At 42.0% G+C, this 25,836-nt stretch overlaps 1 protein-coding gene across 1 annotated transcript in view; it reads left to right on the forward strand.

Moving 5' to 3' along the window:
* The window catches only part of LOC143295487 (receptor-type tyrosine-protein phosphatase epsilon-like), a 48,071-nt gene extending 23,410 nt beyond the window's left edge, over window positions 1–24,661 (forward strand). Inside the window, exons 16-26 of the mRNA XM_076607210.1 lie at window positions 995–1,114; window positions 3,268–3,416; window positions 6,170–6,305; window positions 8,190–8,336; window positions 9,892–9,991; window positions 10,393–10,466; window positions 11,164–11,298; window positions 12,593–12,727; window positions 13,401–13,552; window positions 15,866–16,001; window positions 17,014–24,661. Of these exons, the coding sequence (XP_076463325.1) occupies window positions 995–1,114; window positions 3,268–3,416; window positions 6,170–6,305; window positions 8,190–8,336; window positions 9,892–9,991; window positions 10,393–10,466; window positions 11,164–11,298; window positions 12,593–12,727; window positions 13,401–13,552; window positions 15,866–16,001; window positions 17,014–17,070 (1,341 nt within the window). The 3' untranslated portion in view covers window positions 17,071–24,661. The remainder of the gene's footprint in view (window positions 1–994; window positions 1,115–3,267; window positions 3,417–6,169; window positions 6,306–8,189; window positions 8,337–9,891; window positions 9,992–10,392; window positions 10,467–11,163; window positions 11,299–12,592; window positions 12,728–13,400; window positions 13,553–15,865; window positions 16,002–17,013) is intronic.
* The last annotated feature ends 1,175 nt before the right edge of the window (window positions 24,662–25,836 follow it).

Here is a 25,836-nt window from a genome sequence, read left to right on the forward strand (position 1 = left end):
ATTGCTCTCCCCTCCCATTTCTAATGCAGAATATACACACACACACATGCATTGCTCTCCCCTCCCATTTCTAATGCAGAATACAGACACACACACGCAGGAACGCACACACATACGCTCACATTACATTCCTCCTCCCATCTCTAACCCACAAACTCGTCCGCGCCCACCTCCACCCCACTCCTGCTCTCAGAATCCCCCATTCCCCTCCTCCCCCTCTACACCCCCCTCCACCCGCTTTGCACAGGTTTCCATCCCAGTCATTCAGATTAAAAACAATACTCAGATTATAATGACATAAACCACCATCCCCCACTCCACCCAAGCACACCTGGGCATGCAGTTACTCCACACACATGATTGAGTTCACATTCGCAACCACTGCTTTTTGTTTTGTCTGATGACCTTGTTCTATCTGTCTGTCTATCTCCTTTTTTTTTCGGTCACTGGCTATCTTTCTGCCTTGTTCTCATTTGCTGTTGCTGTGTCTGTCGGTTTGCCTCTTTCTTGTGTCATTATGTTTGCAAATATACATATGGAATAGAAAAAGGTGAGGGTGACAAGCATTGGTCTTTAAATGAATCGTTGAACATAATTTCAGTATCATTTTGAAAATGTATGAGTATCAGTATGAAAATGAATTGTTCAACATATTGTCACTATCGTTGTGAAGATGAGTTTGTTGATCACATGAATGAAAAGAATATGTCAGCTTTGTTTTCTCTAAAAACTGAAAGCCCCAGCCAGTTTTTAGTGACACTTATTGCTGCAGCTTTGGGGGCTAGTTTACCTTTGGGGACCGTCCCATCATCAACTGTGCTAAAACCCTCTTAGCCGAGAGAGTGGGGATGTAACTTGGGTAAGACCACTATAACTGAATTATCGTCCAGGTAGTTGGGACAGCAGTTGCCTCCTCTGCTGTTATGATGGTCTTAGTTGAACACAACTGACTTGGTATATTGGTGTAATGGTGGTTGGTGTTGACTGATGACAGAAAAAGTGTGAGCAGTACTGGCCGGATGAGGGCACCACGAAATATGGTGATGTCAGTGTACGCATTGTGGACACCGCCAAGTACACTGACTTCATCATCAGGACATTTGAAATTTCAAAGGTAGTAGTATTGTTCTGTTTTGTTTTTGTTTGTTTGTTTTTTTTCCTTTGTCCAGTCTACTTATAGTTTTTTTCACATATATTGGTGATTGATTTCCAAAAACACACCAACCAACAACAACAAAAAAAAAAGAAAAAAAAAGGGGAGGGTGAGAGAGATAGATAAACTGCGCTATCTATCTCTCTCTCTCTCTCTCTCTCTCTCTCTCATTCTCTCTCCAAGGTTGTAGCAATACATGGTGGAAAGAGCCGTATGTTGATATACCTGATGTTTTTTTGTTTTCTTTTGGTATTGAATTTCAGAGCATGTGATGTGTACATTACATAATACAAAAAAGATTTATGTTCGCTTGTCTGACATCTGAATTTAGTCCCAGTGTTTACATTTGAAAGATTAACATTACATAGTGAAATAGCTGAAGATTTATGATGCCCAAATTTTGGCACCAGATATTTATTTCAACAGAACTGATGACAGTGTAACTGAGTAGAAATGCCCCAGCACAATAAACAATCATCCTAGAAGGGATCCCAGTTACATACTGTTGTTCGAGTTATACTTTTGATTAACATTGAGGTTTAAAACCATTTTTTGTAATACTTGTAAAGGCTTACACTGGGTGTATCAGGTTAGGGTTTGGCACAGAAGAGACACGGAGGAATAGGGATATAGGGGAGTTATAGGGTAAACATACAGGCCTAGAGGTAACGCGTCCGCCTAGGAAGCGAGAGAATCTGAGCGCCCGGGTTTGAATCACGGCTCAGCTGCCGATATTTTCTCCCCCTCCACTAGACCTTGAGTGGTGGTCTGGACGCTAGTCATTCGGATGAGACGATAAACCAAGGTCCCATGTGCAGCATGCACTTAGCGCACGTAAAAGAACCCACGGCAACAAAAGGGTTGTTCCTGGCAAAATTCTGTAGAAAAATCCACATCGATAGGAAAAACAAATACAACTGCACGCAGGAAAAAATACCAAAAAAAAATATGTGGCACTGTAGTATAGCGACGAGCTCTCCGTAGGGAGAGCAGCCCGAATTTCACACAGAGAAACTTGTTGTGATAAAATGAAATACAAATACAAATACATGCCAGTTCTGTTGTTTTATTGCAATGATTGTATATTCAACTGAAGTGAAGAGAAGAAGACAGTGCAGCAATACTCTTTGTAGCAGATCTTCTTCTTCTTCTTTTCGGTCGCACTTGTCACAGAGTCAGGCTGGCCTGCGAGACAAATGTCGTCGTGGCTTCCAGGTCTTGTCTGCAGCCGTAGAGCTTGGTGCGTAGTGGGGTCGCTTCTGGCCACACGGTGTCTCTCAGTCCCTGGTGGAGGGGACAAGTCTGCAGAACATGTTCTGGTGTTTGGTCTTCAAGACCACAGGGACAGGTCTGTGATGGTGCCAGCTTCAGCTTCTTGAACATGTGCGCGTTAAGGCGGCAGTGTCCTGTGCGTAAGCGCATAATTGCTACCTGCTGCCAGCGTTCAAGCTCGTGATATGCATCCCTTGTGGCTTGTGGTCGTAGTGCTGCCTTCACGAGGGTCTTCTTTTCAGTGAAGCTAACACTGTTGTTTGGTTGTCTTTCTTTCGCTCCAAGTTTGGCGAGCTGGTCCGCAATTTCGTTGCCTGGAATTCCGCAGTGGGCTGGAACCCATTGCAGGACTACTCGTCGTTGCTGGGCAACTTCTTGTAGTTTCTCCTTGAGACGAGGAAGTTTATCTCTTGCAAGGGCTTCCAGGACAGACAACGCATCTGTCAGAAAGACAACTTGTGGGCATTCGCTCTCCGAGTCGTGAACCATTGAAGCGGCCTGTATGAGCGCCTGAACCTCAGCTGCGTAGTTTGAACAGTACTTTGTAGCAGATGAGACTTGTGTGTGAAGCAACACAGCAGTGACACTGTGTGTGAGAGAGAGGACACATGGATTGCAAAAAAAATTTTTTTTAAAAACAGCAAAGAAAACTACATATACTTAACCGTGACCCACTAGTGCAGACTCCAGCAGGGGTCTGATTCCTGTGTAAAAAAAAAAAAAAAAAGAATATATATATATATATATATATGTGTGTGTGAAATAAAAAGATGATATTCTGCCAGTCTCAAAACACTTCAGCTGGGGGACAGTGCATTGACCGAAAGTTGTGGGGTTGACAGGATGACAACAGCCGCATCGTCAAACAGTTCCACTTCTGCACCTGGTCTGACCACGGGGCCCCCACCTACCCCACCACCCTCCTGGCCTTCAAACGCAAAGTGCAGAGCTTCAACCCTGACAGTGCCGCTCCTATACTGAGCCACTGCAGGTAAGCTGGGGTGATTTTTTTACGCACATTATTATTTTGTATTTGAATGTATTGCATTTTGTGTGTGAAATTCAGTCTGCACTCAGGTAGAGTGTGTGGCTACATACAGTGCTTTGCCACCACCCTGTTTTTTTGTACCTGCAAGTCTGTTTGTTTTTTCCTATCAGAGGATTTTTCTCTGGAATTTTTACCAGAGACATTCTTCTTCTTCATTAGTGGGCTGCAATTCCCACGTTCACTAGCATGTACACGATTGGGCTTTAAGGTTTATGACCGTTTTTACCCTGCCACGTAGCCAGCCATACTCTGTTTTCGGGGGTTTGCATACTGGGCATGTTCTTGTTTCCATAACCCATCGAACGCTGACATGGTTTTATAGATCTTTAACGTGCGTATTTGATCTTCTGCTTGCGTATACACACGAAGGGGGTTCAGGCACAAGTGGGTCTGCACATATGTTGACCAGGGAGATGGGGAGAAATCTTCACCCTTTACCCACCAGGCACCGTTAACAAGATTCGAACCCGGGACCCTCAGATTGAAAGTCCACCACTTTAACCACTCGTCTGTTGCGCCTGTCTACCAGGGACATACCCTTTTTGTTGGTGTGAGTGCTTTTACACTGGCATGCTTGACTTAGTACCTTGATTTATCATTTCATTTGAATGACTAACATTCAACCAGTTCTCAGGATCCAGCGGAGTGGGAGAAAAATCTGGCGAGTGTGGGGATTTGATCCCATGGACTCAGATTCTCTCACTTCTTTGGCGGATGCATTAACCACTAAGCCAGCACACCACTCATTGTGGATGCTTTTGGATGGTGATACAGTTGTCAAGGACAAATTTTACTGTTCATCATTTGTCAGTAACAGTGTTTTTAGCTGGTGGTGCAGTTGTCAAAGAAAATGTTTACTGTACACCATTTGTCAGTAACAGTGATGCTTTTGGCTGGTGGTGGTGTTGTCAAAGAATTTCCTTTAATTGTTCGCTATTTGTCAATAACAGTGATGTTTTTGGCTGGTGGTGGTGCAGTTGTCAAAGAAAATGGTTACTGTTCGCCATTTGTCAGTAACAGTGATGTTTTTGGACCGCTGGCAATATTGTCAAAGAAAACTGTTTGCTGTACACCATTTGTCAAAGCGCCTTGGGTTACGCTGCAGGTCAGGCATCTGCTTAGCAGATGTGGTGTAGCATATATGGATTTGTCCAAACGCAGTGATGCCTCTCTGTTTATATCTGAAAAGTTGACATTCTAGAGTTAGCATGTCGGTACAGTGCAATCACACTTCAAATTGGTCAAGTAAGTATGTTTGAGTGAATTATATAAGGATTATTTGTTGAAATGATAATGTTTGAATGGTAGAGTGAAGTATATAAGCACTATTCACAGATAATTTATTAAGTTACAGTAAATTACAATCTACAGTCTCTGAGCATTCTCCTTTGTGGATTTTTGAATGAGTGCACCTAATGCATGGCTTTTTTTGTTGTTTTTAATTTGAGAACTAGGTAGGGGTTTTATTTTTTTGATTGAAGATAAGGTATATTTTTCAACAGATGTCAAAAATTGTAATTTCTTTAAATGGTGATTTTAAGATTGTGTAAACAGAAAAACAAAGTATTTCACTAAACATTTAAACACATAGGTCAATTATCATAACATTAAAATGATAGGAAAACAGTGTTACGTATAGCATTGAGCCTCAATAAAGTAGAATTGAATGAAGTTTTCTTTGATTTGGTTAGATTTTTATAAGCAAAACAGTCATCAAAGCACAAAAACTGAAATGGGTATTGAATGAATTTCAACCAGCAGAACAGGCATCACTGAATGAATTTACTGAATGAATTTTAACCAGCAGAACAGGCATTACTGAATGAATTTTAACCAGCAGAACAGGCATCACTGAACGAATTTTAACCAGCAGAACAGGCATCACTGAATGAATTTTAACCAGCAGAACAGGCATTACTGAATGAATTTTAACCAGCAGAACAGGCATTACTGAATGAATTTTAACCAGCAGAACAGGCATCACTGAATGAATTTTAACCAGCAGAACAGGCATCACTGAATGAATTCTAACCAGCAGAACAGGCATCACTGAATGAATTTCAACCAGCAGAACAGGCATCAACTGATTGAATTTTAACCAGCAAAACAGGCATTACTGAATGAATTTTAAGCAGCAGAACAGGCATCACTGAATGAATGTTAACCAGCAGAACAGGCATCACTGAATGAATTTTAACCAGCAGAACAGGCATCACTGAATGAATTTTAAGCAGCAGAACAGGCATCACTGAATGAATGTTAACCAGCAGAACAGGCATCACTGAATGAATTTTAACCAGCAGAACAGGCATCACTGAATGAATTTTAACCAGCAGAACAGGCATCAACTGAATGAATTTTAGCCAGCAGAACAGGCATCACTGAATGAATTTTAACCAGCAGAACAGGCATTACTGAATGAATTTTAACCAGCAGAACAGGCATTACTGAATGAATTTTAACCAGCAGAACAGGCATCACTGAATGAATTTTAACCAGCAGAACAGGCATCACTGAATGAATTTTAACCAGCAGAACAGGCATCACTGAATGAATTTTAACCAGCAGAACAGGCATCAAGGAGAACAGGCATCAACTGAATGAATTTTAAAAACCAGCAGAACAGGCATCAGCTGAATGAAAGTTAACCAGCAAAACAGGTACCGGCTGACGTGGTCTGGTGCTGTGTATTTCAGCGCAGGAATTGGGAGGACAGGCACCTACATCGCCTTGCACTACCTGTTGGACCAGGCCTACGCTGAGGGACAGGTGGACGTGCTGCAGGCAGCCCACGTCATGCGCAGCAACCGTGTCAACATGATTCAGACCTGTGTACGTATGGCTGGTGTGTTGACATGATGCAGACCTGTGTACGTATGGCTGGTGTGTTGACATGATTCAGACCTGTGTATGTATGGCTGGTGTGTTGACATGATCCAGACCTGTGTACGTATGGCTGGTGTGTTGACATGATCCAGACCTGTGTACGTATGGCTGGTGTGTTGACATGATCCAGACCTGTGTACGTATGGCTGGTGTGTTGTTGACACGATTCAGACTTGTGTACGTATGGCTGGTGTGTTGACATGATCCAGACCTGTGTACGTATGGCTGGTGTGTTGACATGATCCAGACCTGTGTACGTATGGCTGGTGTGTTGACATGATCCAGACCTGTGTACGTATGTATGGCTGGTGTGTTGACATGATCCAGACCTGTGTACGTATGGCTGGTGTGTTGACATGATCCAGACCTGTGTATGTATGCCTAGTGTGTCAACATGATCCAGACCTGTGTACGAGTGCCTAGTGTGTACATGTGGCTAGTGTCTTGACAGGGCTAAAGGGGATATACCAGACCTTTGAATGTATGGCTAGTGTGTCGACAGGGGGATAGACCAGACCTGTTTACGTATGGCTAGTGTGTACATGTGCTTGTGTCTTGACAGAGCTCAAGGGATAGACCAGACATGTGTACGTATGGCTAGTGTGTACATGTGCTTGTGTCTTGACAGAGCTCAAGGGATAGACCAGACTGTGTACGTATGGCTAGTGTGTACATGTGGCTTGTGTCTTGACAGAGCTCAAGGGGTTAGACCAGACCTGAGTATGTATGGCTACTGTGTCAACAGGGCACAAGGGGATAGAAGAGACCTCTGCCTGACAGGGCGTTGGGGGATAGAACAGACCTCTGTACATATGGCTAGTGTGTACATGTGGCTAATGTTTTGACAGGGTGTAATGTGACAGGACAGACCTGTGTTCGGATGTCTAAAGTTAGCAGGGGGATAGAACAGACCTGTGTACTTATGGCTAGTCTGTACATGCGGCTAGTGTCTTGATAGGGCACAAGGGGATATACCAGACCTGTGTATGTATGGCTAGTGTGCCATCAGGTTTAGTGCAATAGACCAGACCTGATTGGTGTGTTGACAGGGGTAGTGTTAAAGAACAAACCTGTGTATGTATGCCTAGTTTGTCGACAAGCAAAGTGCAATAAAACAGACCTGCATACGTATGGCTAGTGTATCAATAGGCGTAGTGCAGCAGAACAGACCTGTTTACATATGGTTAGTGTTTGACAGGCTTCGTGCAATAGACCAGACCTGGTTAGTGTTGACAGGTGTAATGCAATAGAACAGACCTGTGTATGTATGGCTAGTGTGTCGACAGGTGTAGTGCAGTAGAACAGACCTGTGTACATATGGTTTGTGTGTCAGCAAGTGCAGTGCAATAGAACAAATCTGTGCACGTATGCCTAGTGTGTCGCCAGGGGTAATGCAGTAGAACAGACCTGTTTACGTATGCCAAGTGTGTCAACAGGCTTTGTGCAATAGACCATACCTGGTTATTAATGTTGACAGGTGTAGTGCAATAGAAACAAGATGCGTACATATGCCTTGTGTGTCGACAGTTGATGAACAATAGAACAGAACTGTACACATATGTTAGTGCGTCAGCAGGCACAGTGCAGTAGAACAGACAGATTTGACATAGCATTCAAGCTTTTGAAAACAAATGATGTTTCTTCTTGATACATATTCTATGTTATATTGAAGAAAAAATGATGCTGTTCATTTTTTCCGGGAATTTTCTGTGCTGTTTTCCTGCTGAAATGCCTGCACTATTCTAATGAACCTTTTTTCTTTTTCTGTACATTTTATTTTAGTTTGGTACGGGACTTGTTGAACATGCCTCATTTTTTTTTTTCTTCCAGGAGCAATATATCTTTGTGTATGATGCCTTGCTGGAAGCCATTGTTGCCAAAGACACCACTATAGCAAAGTCCTCCTTCAGAGCAACGTTTGAGGAGATGACCCAGAATGACAGTGGGAATGAAACTCTCTTGGAAAAGCAGTATGATGTAAGTTTGTGTGTCTGCACACCATGTGTGTGTGTGTGTGTGTGTGCACGCATTAATTGATTCTGTTACATCTTTTGCCTTTTGTGAAGTGCTTAAAGCTGACTTGTACTTAATTATAGAAACATTTTATGATTATTGTAATTCTGAGTATGGTTATTATTTGATTAAATGTGAATTTGAAAACTAGAGTCCATGGTCTTCTTCTTCTTCTTCTTCTTCTTCTTGATGAACTTTGGCACTACAGTACAGGTCGAAGTATTAGCTTCATGAATCAGTAAGATTTTACACCAGTTTAGTTTTCCCTATCCTCATAGTCATAGCATTATGTTAACATGCTAACAGCATCTTAACTCACTCAGTACGGCCAGTCCTCTCTTCTCCTCTACACAGACCCATCGGATGTCCAGTGGGTGTCTGAATGACCCAACCTTTAGCTTCCGTCGTCAGAATTGTGGTATTCTTTGTCAGCATTCACCTCTTCAGTATAAGAGCCTTCCGCTTGCAATATTTTGATGATGGTAATTGGGGTGAAACGCTGTTAACGTCGTCTTTCGCCGTTCATATGGAAAGAGTTAAGAAATGAATGCATGAAATAAAAGAACTGCCTCTGAGACATAACGCACTCAACTTTGAATGATTGTAACATCATTTTTACATTTAAAAAAAAAAAGAAAAGGAAAAACTATTGCATTTTTACTACATTAGTTCTCTCTGTCTGTCTTGCTCTCTTTCCCCCACCCTATCTCTTTCCTTCCCTCCTTCTTCTTCTGTCTGTCTGTCTTTCTTTTTCCACCACTCTCTCTCTCTCTTTTCCTCCCTCCTTTCCAATGCCCCCCCCCCCCCCTCTCTCTCTCTCTCTCTCTCTTTCTGTGTCTGCTCTGAAATGAAAGAATCACTACCAACACATTTAGTACTCAACTTAAAATGATTCAAAAGCCCTTTGTACATATATGAAACCTATATGAGATGTTACTGCTTCAGTTAGCTCTCTGTCTGTCTGTCTGCATGTCTGTTTGTCTATCTCATGTTTTTATTACAAATGACCTGCATTTTTCAGGCTTGTCTTCCTGTTGACATATAAAAGAGTGGAAACATATTTTTGAAATCTTGCATTGTATTATGTAAGTCCTTCAAAAGAATGTGCACTTTGGTGTGAAATAACAGCATGTTGATATTGACATATATATATATATATATATATATGTATATATGTATATATATATGCATGTATGTGGTTCACATGTATTTGATGCATAATATTTATCATCAATTACCACCCTCCCAGTGGGGCTGGGACCTTTTCTCGAATTCATCCTTCACTACACATACTTTACCTTGACCAACTAGTGCAGACTCTGGCAGGGAGTCTGATTCTTGTCCTGTGCAAACTACTATCCGCCTATGCAGAGAAAACGAAAGTAGCTACGGCCGATAACCTTCATCATTATCATTAACTGTCCCTCTCTCCCTGCCAGATATCATACATTGTTGCTGCATTTTGCTTGAGTGAGGTGACTTGCACAGTAAGGCGAATGACTGGGTAAAATGTGTGCAGACTCTGCAACTGCTGTCTCCTACTATTGATCGCTCAGAGTGCACTGCCGCATTGTCAGAGGAAAACATGGGCAAAAACAGATTTAAGAATGTCCTGCCAGGTATGTGCTGTGTGTGTGTGTGTGTGTGTGTGCTGGTTTGTGTGTCTGGGTGTGTTGTGTGTGCATGTTCATGCTTGAGTTATGTGTTGTTATGTGTGTATGTGAATGTGTGCATTTGTCTGTATATATGTGAGCACTTACATGTGTGTCTGTGCATGTGTGTGTATCTGTGTGTATGTATGTGTGAGCACTTCCATGTGGTGTGTGGGGGTGGGAGTGTATGCTTCTGTTTAAGTGTGTTGTGTGATATCTGAAGTGGAAACACTTTTTCTCTTTCTAGATCCTTTCTTTTTATCTTTTTCTACACAGTACTGTTGTGTTTCTGCATTCTTGTCAACATGCCAGATATCAAACATCTATGTTTCATATGCTTATTTGTGTGATTTATTATACCTTTGCAGCTAATCGGAGTAGGCCTTTCCTTTATACGCCGATTGATGGATGCAACGACTACATCAATGCCATCTTTCTGTCTGTAAGTAAATAATTTGTTAAATGATTTAAGTAAAAGGGGGTACCAGTAAAAGGGGGTACCAGTAAGATAGAGGGTTAAAAAATAAAAAAACAGAGAGAGAGGGGGGGAGAGAGAGAGAGAGAGAGATACATGCTGAGAACTAAACCATTTTTAGAGAAACAAATTCAGAACATTTTCTGTAACATATTTTATCAAGGTAGTTTTCTCCTTGTGGTCCTCTGTACCTTTTGTATAGACATGTGAGCAAGTTGATGGGAAATGCTGTATAGCATTGGCATGAAGATGGGCATCACTATATTTTGACAAATCCATATACACTACACCACATCTGCTCAGCAGATGCCTGACGGCAGTGTAACCATACACAATAGTCGGGCCTTGAGTGCGTGCCTATATATTTGTGTACCTATTAAAGTGGATTTCTTCAACAGAATTTTGCCACAGGACAACACTCTTGTTGCCATGGTTTCTTTTTCAGTGCGCCTTAGTGTGTGCTGCACACAGGACCTTGGTTTAGTATCTCATCAGAATGACTAGATGCTCAGTTTGATTTTCCAGTCAAACTTGGGAGAAAGGGCGAGAGTGGGAATCAAACCCAGATACTCATGGACACTCTATTGGCAGGTAAGTGTCTTAACCATTCTGCCACCTTACTCCTTCAAAGAGTCTCTTTACTAGCAAACACATTGTGTTTCAGGGTTACACTCAGAAGGACCGGTTCCTAGTGACTCAGATGCCTCTGCCCAACACAGTCGGGGACTTCTGGCGAATGTTGTATGACTACAACTCGGATGCCATCGTCATGCTCAACGAATTTGATCGAAACGACAAGGTACAATGGCTCTCCTTGTTTCTCTTTACATTCTTTTTTTTTTAATCCCCTTTTTTGCTTGAAACGTAAGGTACATTGGCTCTTGTTTTTCCTTTACTTTCTTTTACTTTTTTTAAGATCCCCTTTTAAATGTTTTCAGAAAAGTCGTCTTTTAATATTTCTTCGTATTTTTTCCCTGTGATATCAGATTTTGATTATATGGCACCATTTTTGATACTCAAGTAGTGACATGCATTTTTTCTCACAACGAACTGAGATGATTTTTCAGGAACATGAAAGTTTGTTCATGTGATCAAGCATAAAGTGTTTTAGTTAGGACAGATGTTGAGTAGAAATACCCAAGTCTGTCTTCTCAAGCTGTTTCTGAATTGCATATATATATATATATATATATATACATATATGTAGAATCTCTGTGGGAAAAGTGTTTTTTTCATATGTGAGAGAGTGTGTGTGTGTGTGTGTGTGTGTAGCCTGGATAGTTGGGACAGCAGTTTCCTCCTCTCGTGTTTTTCTAATGGTCATAGTCAGACACGACCATCGTGTGTGCGTGAGTGAGAACATGTTTGTGTGTGTGAGTTTGTGTGTATGTGTGTAAAATATATAAAATCATACCTGCATTTCCTGCAGTGATCAGAAGTATTAAACTCATATCTGCCCTTCAGTCATTGATTGCTGTGTGGATGATTTCAGGCCTGTTCACTGTTTACAAAATCACACCTGCCTTTCTTGTAGTGACCAGTTTTATCAAACCCATACCCACCCTTCAGTCTTTGATGACTGCTGTGTGAACGATTTCAGTCCTGTTCACTGTTTACAAAGTCATACCTGCATTTCCTGCTGTTACCAGGAATATCAAACCCATTCCTGATGGGCACAATAGTCAAGTGGTAAAAGTGTTGGACTTTCAATCTTAGGGCCCTGGGTTTGAATCTTGGTAACAGCACCTGGTGTTAAAGGGTGGATATTTTTCTGATCTCCCAGGTCAACATATATGCACACCTGTTTGTGCCTGAACCACCTTCGTGTGTGTATACACAAGCAGAAGATCAAATATGCATGTTAAAGAACCTGTAATCCATGTCAACATTGGGTGGATTATGGAAACAAGAACATACCCAGCATGCACACCCCTGAAAATGGAGTATGGCTGCATATGTGGCAGGGGTAAAAACGGTCCTACATGTAAAAGTCCACTCGTGTACATATGAGTTGCTGCCCATAAACAAAGAAGAAGGAGAAACCCGTACCCACCCTTCAGTTATTGGTGACCTTGCTATGTGGGTGATTTCAGTCCTGTTCCCTGTACTGGCCCGAGGAGTACGGCTACACAGAGGAGCATGGGCCTCTCAGTGTGGAGCTGTTGTCATCATCGGATGTGGATGCTGATGTCACCATCCGCATCTTTAAACTCAGCCATCATGGCAGGGTGAGTGGTTCATAGCAAACGTGCCTATGATGATAATAATACTTGTAATAATAATAATGATAAAAATGATAATGTGTGTTCATGTATATAATGTGCATATATATATATATATATATATATATATATATATATATATATATATATCCATCTCTTTCTCTCTCTCTCTCTCCATATATATTGAGAGAGAGAGTGAGAGAGAGATTTTTGATCTCCCTGGTCAACATATTTGCCGACCTACTAGTGCCTGAACCTCCTTCATGTGTATATGCGCGCAGAAGATGAAATACGCATGTTAAAGATCCTGTAACCCATGTCAGCATTTGGTAGGTTATGGAAAGAAGAACATACCCAGCATACACACCCTCAAAACAGAGTATGGCTGCCTACATGGTGGGGTAAATAAACAAAACGGTCATACACGTAACACGTTACATGTCTCTCAGTGTGTTTGTGTGCATGCCTGAAATCTGATTGAATGACACAGGAAACGAGTGGTGAGCGCTCAGTGGCAGCCATCAGGCTCTACCCAGGTGGGCAGCCTGTTGTGCAAATGACCCTGAGTTTGTTAAGCGCTGAGAGCTTGGTCTCCGACCGAGGACAGGCGCAATATAAGTATCGATACCATTCATTCATCCATATCATTTACTCAGACTTTGTTGTGATGTTGTGACAGGGAGAGGAGCGTGCGGTGAAGCAGTTCATGTTCAAGTCATGGCCCGACTACCAGACCCTGCCCAACTCCGTCACCTCCCTGCTGCGTCTGCACCGCATGGTCACCGACTGGTACAAGCAGAACGGCAAGGGGCCTGTCACCATCCACTGCATGTCAGTAGCTCCGTCCATCTTCCGGCCTTTGTTTTCTGCTGCTGTGTTTATAAGATGCAAAAGATTGAAATTTAGTTTTTGGTGTCATATACTGTACCATGTCAAACTGATGCAAACTAGGCCTATCAGTTTGCTCTGCTTGGCCAAATTTCGTGCAGCTAACAGTGAAAAGATGACCCATCTTGCCCAGTCCACTCTTAGCCAATCAAACGCCTCTAAAAGCTATAAGCTCTGAATCATTCCTTTGGCCAAGGCTCTCCACACCATCTTGTCAGGTTTACGCTTTGTGTCGTCTTGTGCTTTTTTTTGGCTATTAAGCGTATTCATTTGGCCTTATTTTGCTGCATGCCGCTTGTGTTCATTGTATTCTTACATTCTGTGTACTCGATTCGACTGTTGTTGGGGTTTTTTTTTTAACCCCTTGCCTGCTGAGCCTTGATGAAAAGAGATCAGTCAGGCGTGAATTCTTTGTGCAGTTACTACTTTTTGTGCACGCTTTAAGTGTTGTTTTGCTAAAGCAAAAGTAATACAGTCCTAAGAGGAAGAAGTTCAAGGAAATAATGATGACTTTCACCCTGACCTGTAAGTTCTGTCTAAGTCGACAGCCCTTCACTGATGAGCATACATGTTGGCAGCAGTCAAGAGGTTAATGGCTTTTTCATATGTAGATATATATATATATATGTTTCTAACAGGTTTGTTTGCTTTATTTCTTTGTTTTTCTGTTTGTTTTGTATTGTTTTTAATAGATAGTTCTATTTTTTGTTTGTTTTGTTTTGTTTTTAATAAATAGTTCTATTATGGTTTTATCCATTTTGTATTGTGTTTTCAATAGATAAGTTCTGTTGTGGCTTTTCTCTATTGTATTGTGTTATTATTTTTGTTGTTGTCACAACACATTTCTGTGTGTGTGAAATTTGCTCTGCTGCCCCTGGGGAGAGAGGCGTTGTTTGTGGTCCACGGTGCTGCACCACCTGTATTTTGAAATTTTGTTTTTCTCCACATGTTTTTCTTTTACTATCAAAGTAGATTTCTGTACAGACAAGCTTTTTGTTGCCATGGGTTCTTTTACAGTCAGGGTCACAGTGTATTGTGGTGACCTTGCTGAGTGTTGAGCTGTGGCCAATCAGGCTCACAGTGTAGTGCCATGCAGGTTATATTCTGTATGAAGGGGATCGGTGCTTTGTTTTGCACCTGAGGTTGCCTGGAAGTGTACATCCTGAGTGATTTACACAGAGGCACAGAAAACGGCTCACATGTTGGGTTTACGCACACAGGCATGCTGACTCACTTACACGGAGATACACTCAGACACGAACACACAGACGTAAAGAAAGACACAGAGATACACACACATACACGGCACAGACACACGCACTCTCTCTCTCTGTGATTTAGTTAGTTACATTCTTAAACATCATACATACTCGCACTCACTCAATCTCACTTTAACTCTCTCTCTCTCTCTCTGTCTGTCTAATTCATATGCACAGATATCGTTATAAGATTGTTGATCACACAGAGAAGTTGTGTCCTTTGTGCAAGCTGTCAAATGAAGATGAAGTGCATTTTGTTTTGATGTGTCCTGTGTTGCATGGATTTCGTGTAAGATTTATTCCAAAGAAATATTATGAACGTCCATGTTTGTTTAAATTATGTTTATTGATGGCATCATCTGATGATGGTGTCATACGTAATCTTGCACTGTATTTACACAAAGCTTTTAAGTTAAGAGAAACAGTATTATCATAATTTCTTTAACTAATTGTGAAAATGGTGAATGTTTACTGATAGTATGGTGACATCTGTATACTGTATCGCCCTTCATTCATATGGGGCTATGGCCTTGAGTGAATAAATCATCTCAGTCTCAGTCTCAGTCTCTGTCTGTCTCTCTCCCTCTCTCTCTCTGTTTTAGTCACTCACATTCATAAACATCATACATACTCACTCTCACACTCACTCGGTCTCACTTTCACACACTCTCTGTCTCTCTGTCTCTGTCTCTGTCTCTGTCTCTCTCTCTCTCTCTGTTTGTAGTTAATGATCTTGCAAATTACTTGAGGTGTGTTCACAAGAATGCGTATTATTTCTTGCCTCCTTGTCTCTCTCTCTCTCTCTCTCTCTCTCTCTCTCTCTCTCTCTCTCTCTCTCTCTCAGTGTTTAAGTCACATTCATAAACATCTCGCTCTCACACTCACTCTGTCTCTCACTCACTCTCTTTCTCTCCCTCCCTCTCTCATACTTCCACACTCCCACCATGATTTTCATGCACACTGACATCCATGATGATGAAGATGACTGTGTGGTCAGGAACGGAGCCAGCAAGAGCGGCATCCTGGCAGCCATGTGCCTCATTCTGGAGCGGCTGGAGCTTGACCTGGAAGTGGATGTGTACCAGGCTGTCAAACAGATCCGCATCAACAGGCCCCAGTTTGTGGAGAGCTTTGTGAGTCAGGGGAAAACAAAATGTTTCACTGGGGAAAGAGAGGAAAGAATGTGGGTGTTGGAGGGGTGAGATAGTTAAGGTCATGACCTGGAAGTGGATGTGTACCAGGCTGTCAAACAGATCCACATCATAGTTAAGGTCATGACCTGGGAGTGGATGTGTACCAGGCAGTGAAACAGATCCGCATCATAGTTAAGGTACCTGGAAGTGGATGTGTACCAGGCTGTCAAACAGAGCTGCATCAACAGGCCCCAGTTTGTGGAGAGCTTTGTGAGTCGGGGGAAAACAAAACGTATTTCACTGGGGAAAGGGAGGAGAGAACGTGGGCTGTGTGGGTTTTGGAGGGGTGGGATAGTTATCATTATGACCAGGAAGTCCGCATATACTAGTAAAACAGATCTGCAACAGTGGGCTCCAGTTCGTGAAGAGCTTTGTGTGTCTAGGAAAACAAACATGTTTCACTGGAGAAAGAGAAGAGAGAATGTGGGCTGTGTGGGTTTTGGAGCAGGGTGATAGTTAACATCATGACCTGGAAGTGGATGTGTGCCAGATGGTCAAACAGATCCGCATCCCGGTTCGTGGAGAGCTTTGTGAGTCAGGGGGGTGGGGAAACAAAACGTTTCACTGGGGAAAGACGAGAGAGAATGTGGGCTATGTTGGTGTTGGAGGGGTGCGATAGTTAACGTCATGACCTGGAAGTGGATGTCTACCAGGGGGTCAAACAGATCCATATCAACAGGCCCCAGTTCGTGGAGAGCTCTGTGAGTCAGAGGGGTGCGGGGGGGAAACAAAACATATTTCACTGGGGAAAGACAAAAAGAATGTGGGCTGTGTGCCTGTTTGAGCAGTGCGATAGTCTACATCATGAATCTCACAACCATTCTATCACACACATGCCACAAGCATACGTACACAGATCAGGATTAAACTCTCCATTTCGTGTGTTTGTTTTAAACTTTGAAAACATTTATAGACCTGAGTGTGTTACATGAAAGTGTTGCATTGTGTGCAGGAGCAGTACCAGTTCCTCTATCAGATGGTCCTGGAGTACCTGGACAGTCAGGAGTGAAAAGCCACAGCACTCAGCTCTTCGAAAAGGTAGCATCAGGAGCCCATGCTGCATTCTCCACCCAGCAGTTGAAAAGCTGTGTTTGCGTGTGTGTGTTGCGAGACAGAACTCAGAGCAGACACCAAGGCTGGAGCTTCTGATGTGTGATCAAAAACCGAGCAGAAACGGTCTACATGGATGTGTTCAAGCAGCTATATTGAATTCAGTTATTCCTGTTGAGAAAGATATCAATAAGGGAAAGCTAGAGTTTTATTCTCCACAAGATGTCTGTCTGCATGTCTGTGAATCCTTCCCACATTTGCATTGAAGTCACTGATTAAGATTCTGTGCTTGCGTGGGGGACGGAAAGTGGGTGGGTGGAGATTATGGTGGAGAAAGAGTTCTTTTTGTCCTGTGCAGCTGAAGTTCTCGTCTTTTTTTCAGATGTTTGTAGTGGGCAAAATCTGGCTGGAGAGTTTTAAACCCAGCGGATAATGTGAACGACAGCATGTCATTAAGACAACTGAACACATGTTCTGGGATAGGAAGAGAAAAATGGTTGGGAATGGCAGTGCTGGCCAGGGTTTTTGATATACCACCTGGAACCTGTGTAATTGCACAATTTTAGTTGAGTGCTGTTCTGTAAGATGGATAAAAGAATCATGCATTTTGGTTCCCCATTTTTTTTTTTTTTTCATTGTTCACAGCTCAGACAACCATGCTGGTTTCTCCAATTTAGGAAAAAGTGGATGTAACACTTATCCTGTGTTACTTTCAGATCACTCATATGGTGCCATTCTATGATTTTAAGCTAAGAAACATTTTTTGTGTCATATTATGTCTGTTTATTTTGGATGAACAGTTAATTGATTCATATTTAACCATGTCTCAAATGCAAGGCCAACTTGATTTGCCTAGCTTGCCTGATAGAAAATGCTGAACCAGCTACCATTTATCCAAGGACGCCAGTCAGCCACAAGAGGGTGATAAAGAGCGGTAACTATAAGCCTGTGCTGAGCCACTGAGAAATGGCAAAAGTGGATTTGTAAGAATTTCCATTTTTTCTTTTAAGATGGTGTGGATGCACCCTCTATCAGTCACACTCACTCTGTCTGTCTCTACCTCTTTGTCACTCTCCTCAGTCTGTAAAAAGTAGATAAACCACAATGTGTAATTTGGCATTGTAATTATACAGGGCATTCCATTTAAGAGAGAGTTTTGTATCTGAACGTCTTCGATATGGAAATTCAGGACGTGTTGTGTTTGTCAGACTGTAGATTGTTCATAGATTTTATTGCTCCTCTTCATGTGGGGTTTATCCTCAAAATGAAGAAAATATCGGAGTGTGAGTATCCTCTATCTGTCTATGGAAAGGTAGGTTCATTTATCATAAAAGACAGAAAGCTTGACATGCTGTATTGATTCCACTGCCATTTGCTGCTTGCTGCGTCAGACAGGTGCCTGAACCTCACAGTATTACCAGTGTTTTCATCAGCTGGCTTTCCACCGTACTTTGGGAGACATCGATCGTTTGTGTGCTTGTGCGTTTCTTCTTCCACTGCCAAATTAAATTGCCTGAAGAGCATTGCTTGTCACTGCTGGGCTGCATCTTGTGTATCATGAGAACACAGTCCTTGTCAGTCTTTCCTAGCAATGGCTTTCACACCTTTTTGTTTGTTTGTTTTTTTCATGCAGAAATCAACATTGTACTGAGCTCCCTATTGTACTTCTTGAGTTCAGACTGTCACAACTTGCCATGGGAACTGATCGAAAACGGTATCAGAAGTGTATACTCTGCTTAAGATTTAAGTTTTTAAGATTCCACATCTTTTCTTTTGTCCAAACTAACCCATCGGCAATGTCCCTTTGTCAGGAATGTTACTATTGCTCACAGCCATTGTCTTCCATTTCATCACCTTCTCATCTCCCCAGTGGTGACATTCCATAATTCCTCATGATGATGCCACCATCTCTGTAACATTGTTCATGTTTGGCTTTCCTCTGCTTATGGCAAGCGCTTCAGTTTAGTGTATCAACCAAAATGAACAACAAAAAAAACACACAGAAATTTCACTGGAAAATATTACCGTGATGCAGGCTTGGTGAAAGTTGCAACATTTGTTGATGCATGATAGAGAGATCTGGGAAGGTGGAGCTTGGGTGCAGTCACTTGTATTCTGTGTAAACTGTTCTTGTCATCAACTCTGTGTATTGTATGAGTGCCATGTGAAACACTGTTTGCCAGGATTGTTTTGTGTGACTTGTGCAGACTACATATTTTGGCTTTTGCGCTGAAGTAGGATGCAGCAAACATTCCATCATCAAGCCACAAATAGCCTTAGAAAATCAGAGATACAGTACTTGTTTAAAAACAAGAGATAAAGTGCTTGAAATACAAGAATGAAGAAAAAAAAAGGTTACAGAGAATTGTGCAGCATTATTTTTGTGTGAAGCTGCTTAGCACACATTTTTTTTTTTTTTTATTGGAAATTACATGAGACCCATGAGCTATTTGGTGCCTTCTCCATTATAAGCTCAAGCATAAGTAGAGCATCATCAAAATCTTTATGGGGGAGGAGAGGGGGTATTTTTGTCCTGACATTGCATTTATGTGTTCATGTGTGTCACAAGTTGTATTTCACAGCTTGACATCATTTTGTCCTTTACATAAAACATCATTCCAGCTCAGACTGCTTTGTTGCTTGAGTATGATTTGGAAATTTACATTGACCAGGATGTTGCCGTTTATGCTTTTGTTTTGGTTGGTCATTTCTTGCTTCTCGAACATTCCTCTGCTTGTTTGAGGAAACTTCCATGTTGTGTTGCTTGTCTTGTATGATTTGTTGGAACGTGTGAAAAGAGTTACATCGTTGTCTTTTGCTGTTTAATAATGTGACTGCTGTTACTTTTGGTTGTGTCTATTTGGACATGGGTGTGTGTGTGTGTGTGTGTGTTGGTGCAACTTGTGTCAACGAGGCTAAAACACGTTTTCACTGTGTTATTTGACTGTTGGGTTGGGTTTTTCCTTTCTCTCCTTTGGTTGTTTGACTGTGTGCTGGTGTGTTCTTCCTTTCTGCTATATTCCTTGATTATATTGTGCTAGCACATGCAACTGCCTTTGCCTACTGCATTCAGTTTGATATTGTAACCAGTTTAACAATGAGGAAGTATGTGTTATGTATCAGTGTGGTTGATTGCATGTGTGTGTGAGTGTGTGTGTTTTGCATGTCTGCTCCTTTGCTACACAACGCTGTTGCCCAGAATCATTCCTGTGACATTTTTCAGGTGCAATTTATTCCATCCAATCATTTTATTTGCCTTCTTTTCCATATGTTACCATACTTTGCAGGTTATTGACTTGTTAGGAGAGCGTATAAACGAAAGGTTGTTTGAAACTTTTTCAAAGCACTGGGGGTTTTTCCTGCATGCGAGGGACACACATGTATTCATTTGTTCTTTTGTGGTTTCTAGTTAGTGTGCTGGGTTTTTTTGTTTTTTTTTGTTGTTGTTTTGTTTTTTTTCTTTTCAGTGTGGCTTTTTGATGCTTGATATTGGCCATGGATGAGTATTGTCATTCATCATCTTGTCTCACAAAACATAGTCTGTCTCCTGAAGTGCTTGGGCATTCTGAAAAGATCAAGAAAAATCTCAGTGATTTTGCCATGCCGATGCTGGGAATGGACAAGAATATCTGGTTTGGTGCCTGAGGATATTGACGGAAGTGTAAATTGAAATAGTTTTATCGCTAATAGTTGATCAACTAATACATTCTTTTGACAGGTTTGAGTGCTGTACTTGATTGGAAAAGAATGCACACAGACCCAGTCGTATACTAAGAAATCACACTGCATTGTAACATAATAACTAATATATACAATGTTGAATCACTGGATACTGAATAATCTGTTTGTTCAGTTACTCTGCGTGTGGTGTTACATCACTAAGCATGTTTATCAAACGCATTGTATTGCAACACAAACGAAAGTTAGGTTGTTGTTTTTGTATTTTGTTGTTTTTCTGCTGACAGGAACATTTGGGAACATGAAAAAGAAAAGGATGGAAAAAATCAGCTAAGGAACAGATTTTGAATGGATGGCATTTGAATTTCTTTTCAATAAACACATAAAATAAATGATATAGTAGTGATTAAAAAAAACAAACATGTAAAGTCCTGATTAAAAGAAACTATTGGTCAGTCTTACAATGGCATAATGCACAGTTGTGTTATGAAGATGACAGTCATTTATAAGAGAAAAAAAAATGGCTTACACTCTCTTAAATATAAGTGTTAGCACAATAAAAACTGACACTTTGTGGAGTTTTTTACTAATTTCTTTTTACCCTGCCTTTTTACAAATATCTTTTCTTTTTTTTTTCCTTTACCCTAAAAAATCAACCTGTTTCATTGCCCATGATTGGGTGTGTTTTTCTTTTCTTTTTCTTTCATTCCTTAACTTGTGGCTTTAAAGGCTCAGAGATATAATGAGGCGATAGAATGTGCCAGTGTAGAACCTGCAGGGAATTGATATTTATTGTTTATTTTATTTTAGAAAATATTTCAGAATTATTTTGCGTGCACACACTCACACACACACACACACACATACACATACACATACACACACACACACACACACACACACACACACACACAACACTTCGTCTTGTACAGAGTAAAGCAGAGCACTCTCTGGAGCGACTTTCATTTTTCCTTCTTTCCATCTTTCAGCCTTCACCGATTGAAAATTAATTTGTGTGGATTAATGAAATTATCAGTACATTGCTTTGTATGGGATGAAATGGGTTAAAGATTCTCCTCAACCTACACGACCCCACACCACTTAGTTTTATATGGAGAAAAACTGAGCCACTTCCTAGAATTTGATTTTTTGTGTGTATATGTGTTTCCTATTTCCATTTCTGTCTTAGAAATTACAGATCACATGCTTTCTCTTTGTTTTGCTTGAGTTTATCACTGTCAGTGACTGTGATGTGAACTGTCTGAGAGGGTTGATCAGTGTTCTGACCACACATACAACAGCAGACCTCTCTTAAACATTATTTTTTTTCTTTCTTTCTGTCATGGGTGTTCTAGATATGTGCTCCAGACTGTACAAATCTAAGAAACTGTCATTATTGTTTCCATTCAGTGATTAGAATTGATGAAGGTAGTTGTTGAATAGTCTGTAGGGTTTCTGATTCTGTATTTTGATTATTAATGTCAGTTTTTTTAACTGAGAAACATGATCCTTTATTTGACTCAGAATTGTAATTAATAATGTTGGCTTCTAAACCGACAAAGATAATCATTAATTTGCCTGAAGGGTTTCCATCTCAGCATAAAAATTTCATCTAATAATGTGGATTTCTTTTAAATTGATAAGTTGGAGTCTGTGGACAGAATTGTTTTCCATGATTTTAAAAAAATTTAACATATTAGTGTTGTGAGATTTTCTCAAGTAAATGAATGTACTTGCTATTTGTGCCATGAGATGTTTCTATAGAGATGCGTTAACTTTGAAGTGGCTGTTTTATTGGAACCTGACAATGTAAAAGGAATCAACACACAAGAGAACATATATACCTTGTTGAATTGTTACAGTTTTTTTCTGCAGAGCGGATGAGAGAACTGTTAGTTTTAAGGACAAAATTCAAGTGCTCCATTGTCTTATGCTCACTGTAGGCATGTAAGTATACATATTGTTGACTGTTTTGAAGAAAATCGAATCATAATATTTGATATTGTAATGTGAAATACAGTTGTTTGATCATGATCGTAATGTCACTATGGATTGTTTGATAAAGATGTACCTCTGTTGGCAGATTAGCAGTGTGTGTTCATTTCAATTTTTCTTATAGGTTCATTCAGGTTTTCTGTGAGGTTTTTCTTGCATGCTTTATTCAGAAGTTGTATTTGTATCGCTGTGCATGATAAAAAAAAAACCATTTACCTGATTTTTTTTTTTTTTTTTTTTTAGTATACAGGCGCAGCTCTTTTCTCAATGTTGCTCTTGTAGTTTAGGAATGCTGAGGTATTTTGAAAGATGAGTTAATTTGGATCCAAAACATTTGTTTGTTTATTAGCTGCTAAGCATATCCATCATTATCTTACATTTCTGATTTTTGGTCATGACAGAAAATATCTTCAAAAAATAATGATGATGTGGTGATTTTGCTCCTTCATTACACATACTATTTATTTTCAAACTTGATTGAACACTGTACAGAAATCATTACATGATAGCAGCATTCCCAGCACTTAAAAAAAAAAAAATCACTTTTATAAGATAAACTGTTTGATGATAGGCAGTCACACAGGCTAATTAGCTCATAAACAGAGCCATCACCTTGATCCAGTGAAGGTATTTTCAGAAAATGGCTGTATAGTTTGCTGCATTTATGGCTTCATATGGTGATACTTTTTTTTTCATCAGTGTTTATTTTGCATCAACATTGGCTGGACTACATTATCGTAGTCTACATTCTACCCCACACCTTGCCCCCTGTAAAACCATTATGTACTTTGAGATTTGGTTATGTATGCTTGTGTATATGGTTATGGTAGATGGCAGTGTTTTTGTTGCATTTCATGCTGGTATCTCAATATGCCTGTGGTAAAGTACAAGGGATTGTAAACGTTTTAGTTGCATTGCTGTCTTGTGTATGTCTGTGGCCAAATGACAGCTCCATAGGTTATTGTAGTGCAGTGCGCTGTTATTTATCTGTGACACACTTATTAAGATATCAGATGTATTGATCGATGAATATGTAAAGTCAGACATGTCAATGATATGAATGTGTTCGCATAGATACATACGTATATGTTTTGATTTGTTCGCAGCTTGCTTTTTTGTTGTTGTTGTTGTTGTCACGTGAGGGTTCGCTCAGTGTGATGCGTGAAGAGAAGTGTTGTCCAATCAGGGTGTGTTCTGATCCAGGTTGTGGAAACGGAGTTGTGCCTTTTGACTTGCCTCCTTTCTATCGTCATGATGGTGTTTCAAATCTCGTCGTCCGTTCGTTTTGCTCCGCACTGTGGTAGGGCTGCACTTTGCTGTAGTGGTATACACCATTGTGTTTGTGACTTGTGGAAAGTTTTTGACACTTGGTGTGTCACAGCTTGAAACTTTGTGCTTGGTACTACGTGTCCTTGCTGGAAACACAGTAAACTGTGTGTGATGCTTTGTCCTAATTTTGTGGACCTACAGTTGTTTGTCAGTGTTTTTTTATGAATGATGTTGGGTTTTCTAGGGTGCGCAGCAGATGTATAGTATTGCCTCCTGTTTTTTTTTTCTTTTTTTTTTATACCAGCCTTGTTTCTGGTGTTCATGACTAGGAAAACTCCTTTCTCTTTTACACTGTTTGTGCTTGTCACCTACCCCCGTCCCCTCCTCACCCATCTTGTGCCCTCCATCCCCTGCCCCCTTGTCACCTACCCCCGTCCCCTCCTCACCCATCTTGTACCCTCCATCCCCGCCCCCTTGTCACCTACCCCCATCCCCTCCTCACCCATCTTGTACCCTCCATCCCCGCCCCCTTGTCACCTACCCCCGTCCCCTCCTCACCCATCTTGTGCCCTCCATCCCCGCCCCCTTGTCACCTACCCCCGTCCCCTCCTCACCCATCTTGTACCCTCCATCCCTGCCCCCTTGTCACCTACCCCCCGTCCCCTCCTCACCCATCTTGTACCCTCCATCCTCACCCCCTTGTCACCTACCCCTGTCCCCTCCTCACCCATCTTGTACCCTCCATCCCCGCCCCCTTGTCACCTACCCCCGTCCCCTCCTCACCCATCTTGTACCCTCCATCCTCACCCCCTTGTCACCTACCCCTGTCCCCTCCTCACCCATCTTGTACCCTCCATCCCCGCCCCATTGTCACCTACCCCCGTCCCCTCCTCACCCATCTTGTACCCTCCATCCCCGCCCCCTTGTTACCTACCCCCGTCACCTCCTCACCCATCTTGTACCCTCCATCCCCTGTCACCTTGACACCTACCCCCATCCCCTCCTCACCCATCTTGTACCCTCCATCCCTGCCCCCTTGTCACCTACCCCCGTCCCCTCCTCACCCATCTTGTACCCTCCATCCCCTGCCCCCTTGTCACCTACCCCCGTCCCCTCCTCACCCATCTTGTGCCCTCCATCCCCGCCCCCTTGTCACCTACCCCCGTCCCCTCCTCACCCATCTTGTGCCCTCCATCCCTGCCCCATTGTCACCTACCCCCGTCCCCTCCTCACCCATCTTGTACCCTCCATCCCTGCCCCCTTGACACCTACCCCCATCCCCTCCTCACCCATCTTGTACCCTCCATCCCCGCCCCCTTGTCACCTACCCCCGTCCCCTCCTCACCCATCTTGTACCCTCCATCCCCGCCCCCTTGTCACCTACCCCCGTCCCCTCCTCACCCATCTTGTACCCTCCATCCCTGCCCCCTTGTCACCTACCCCCGTCCCCTCCTCACCCATCTTGTACCCTCCATCCCCTGTCACCTTGACACCTACCCCCGTCCCCTCCTCACCCATCTTGTACCCTCCATCCCTGCCCCCTTGTCACCTACCCCCGTCCCCTCCTCACCCATCTTTTGCCCTCCATCCCCGCCCCCTTGTCACCTACCCCCGTCCCCTCCTCACCCATCTTGTACCCTCCATCCCCGCCCCCTTGTCACCTACCCCCATCCCCTCCTCACCCATCTTGTACCCTCCATCCCCGCCCCCTTGTCACCTACCCCCGTCCCCTCCTCACCCATCTTGTACCCTCCATCCCCTGTCACCTTGACACCTACCCCCA

This window comes from Babylonia areolata, chromosome 20 (assembly GCF_041734735.1).
Source record: "Babylonia areolata isolate BAREFJ2019XMU chromosome 20, ASM4173473v1, whole genome shotgun sequence".
In the NCBI taxonomy this organism is placed as follows: Eukaryota; Metazoa; Mollusca; class Gastropoda; order Neogastropoda; family Buccinidae; genus Babylonia; species Babylonia areolata.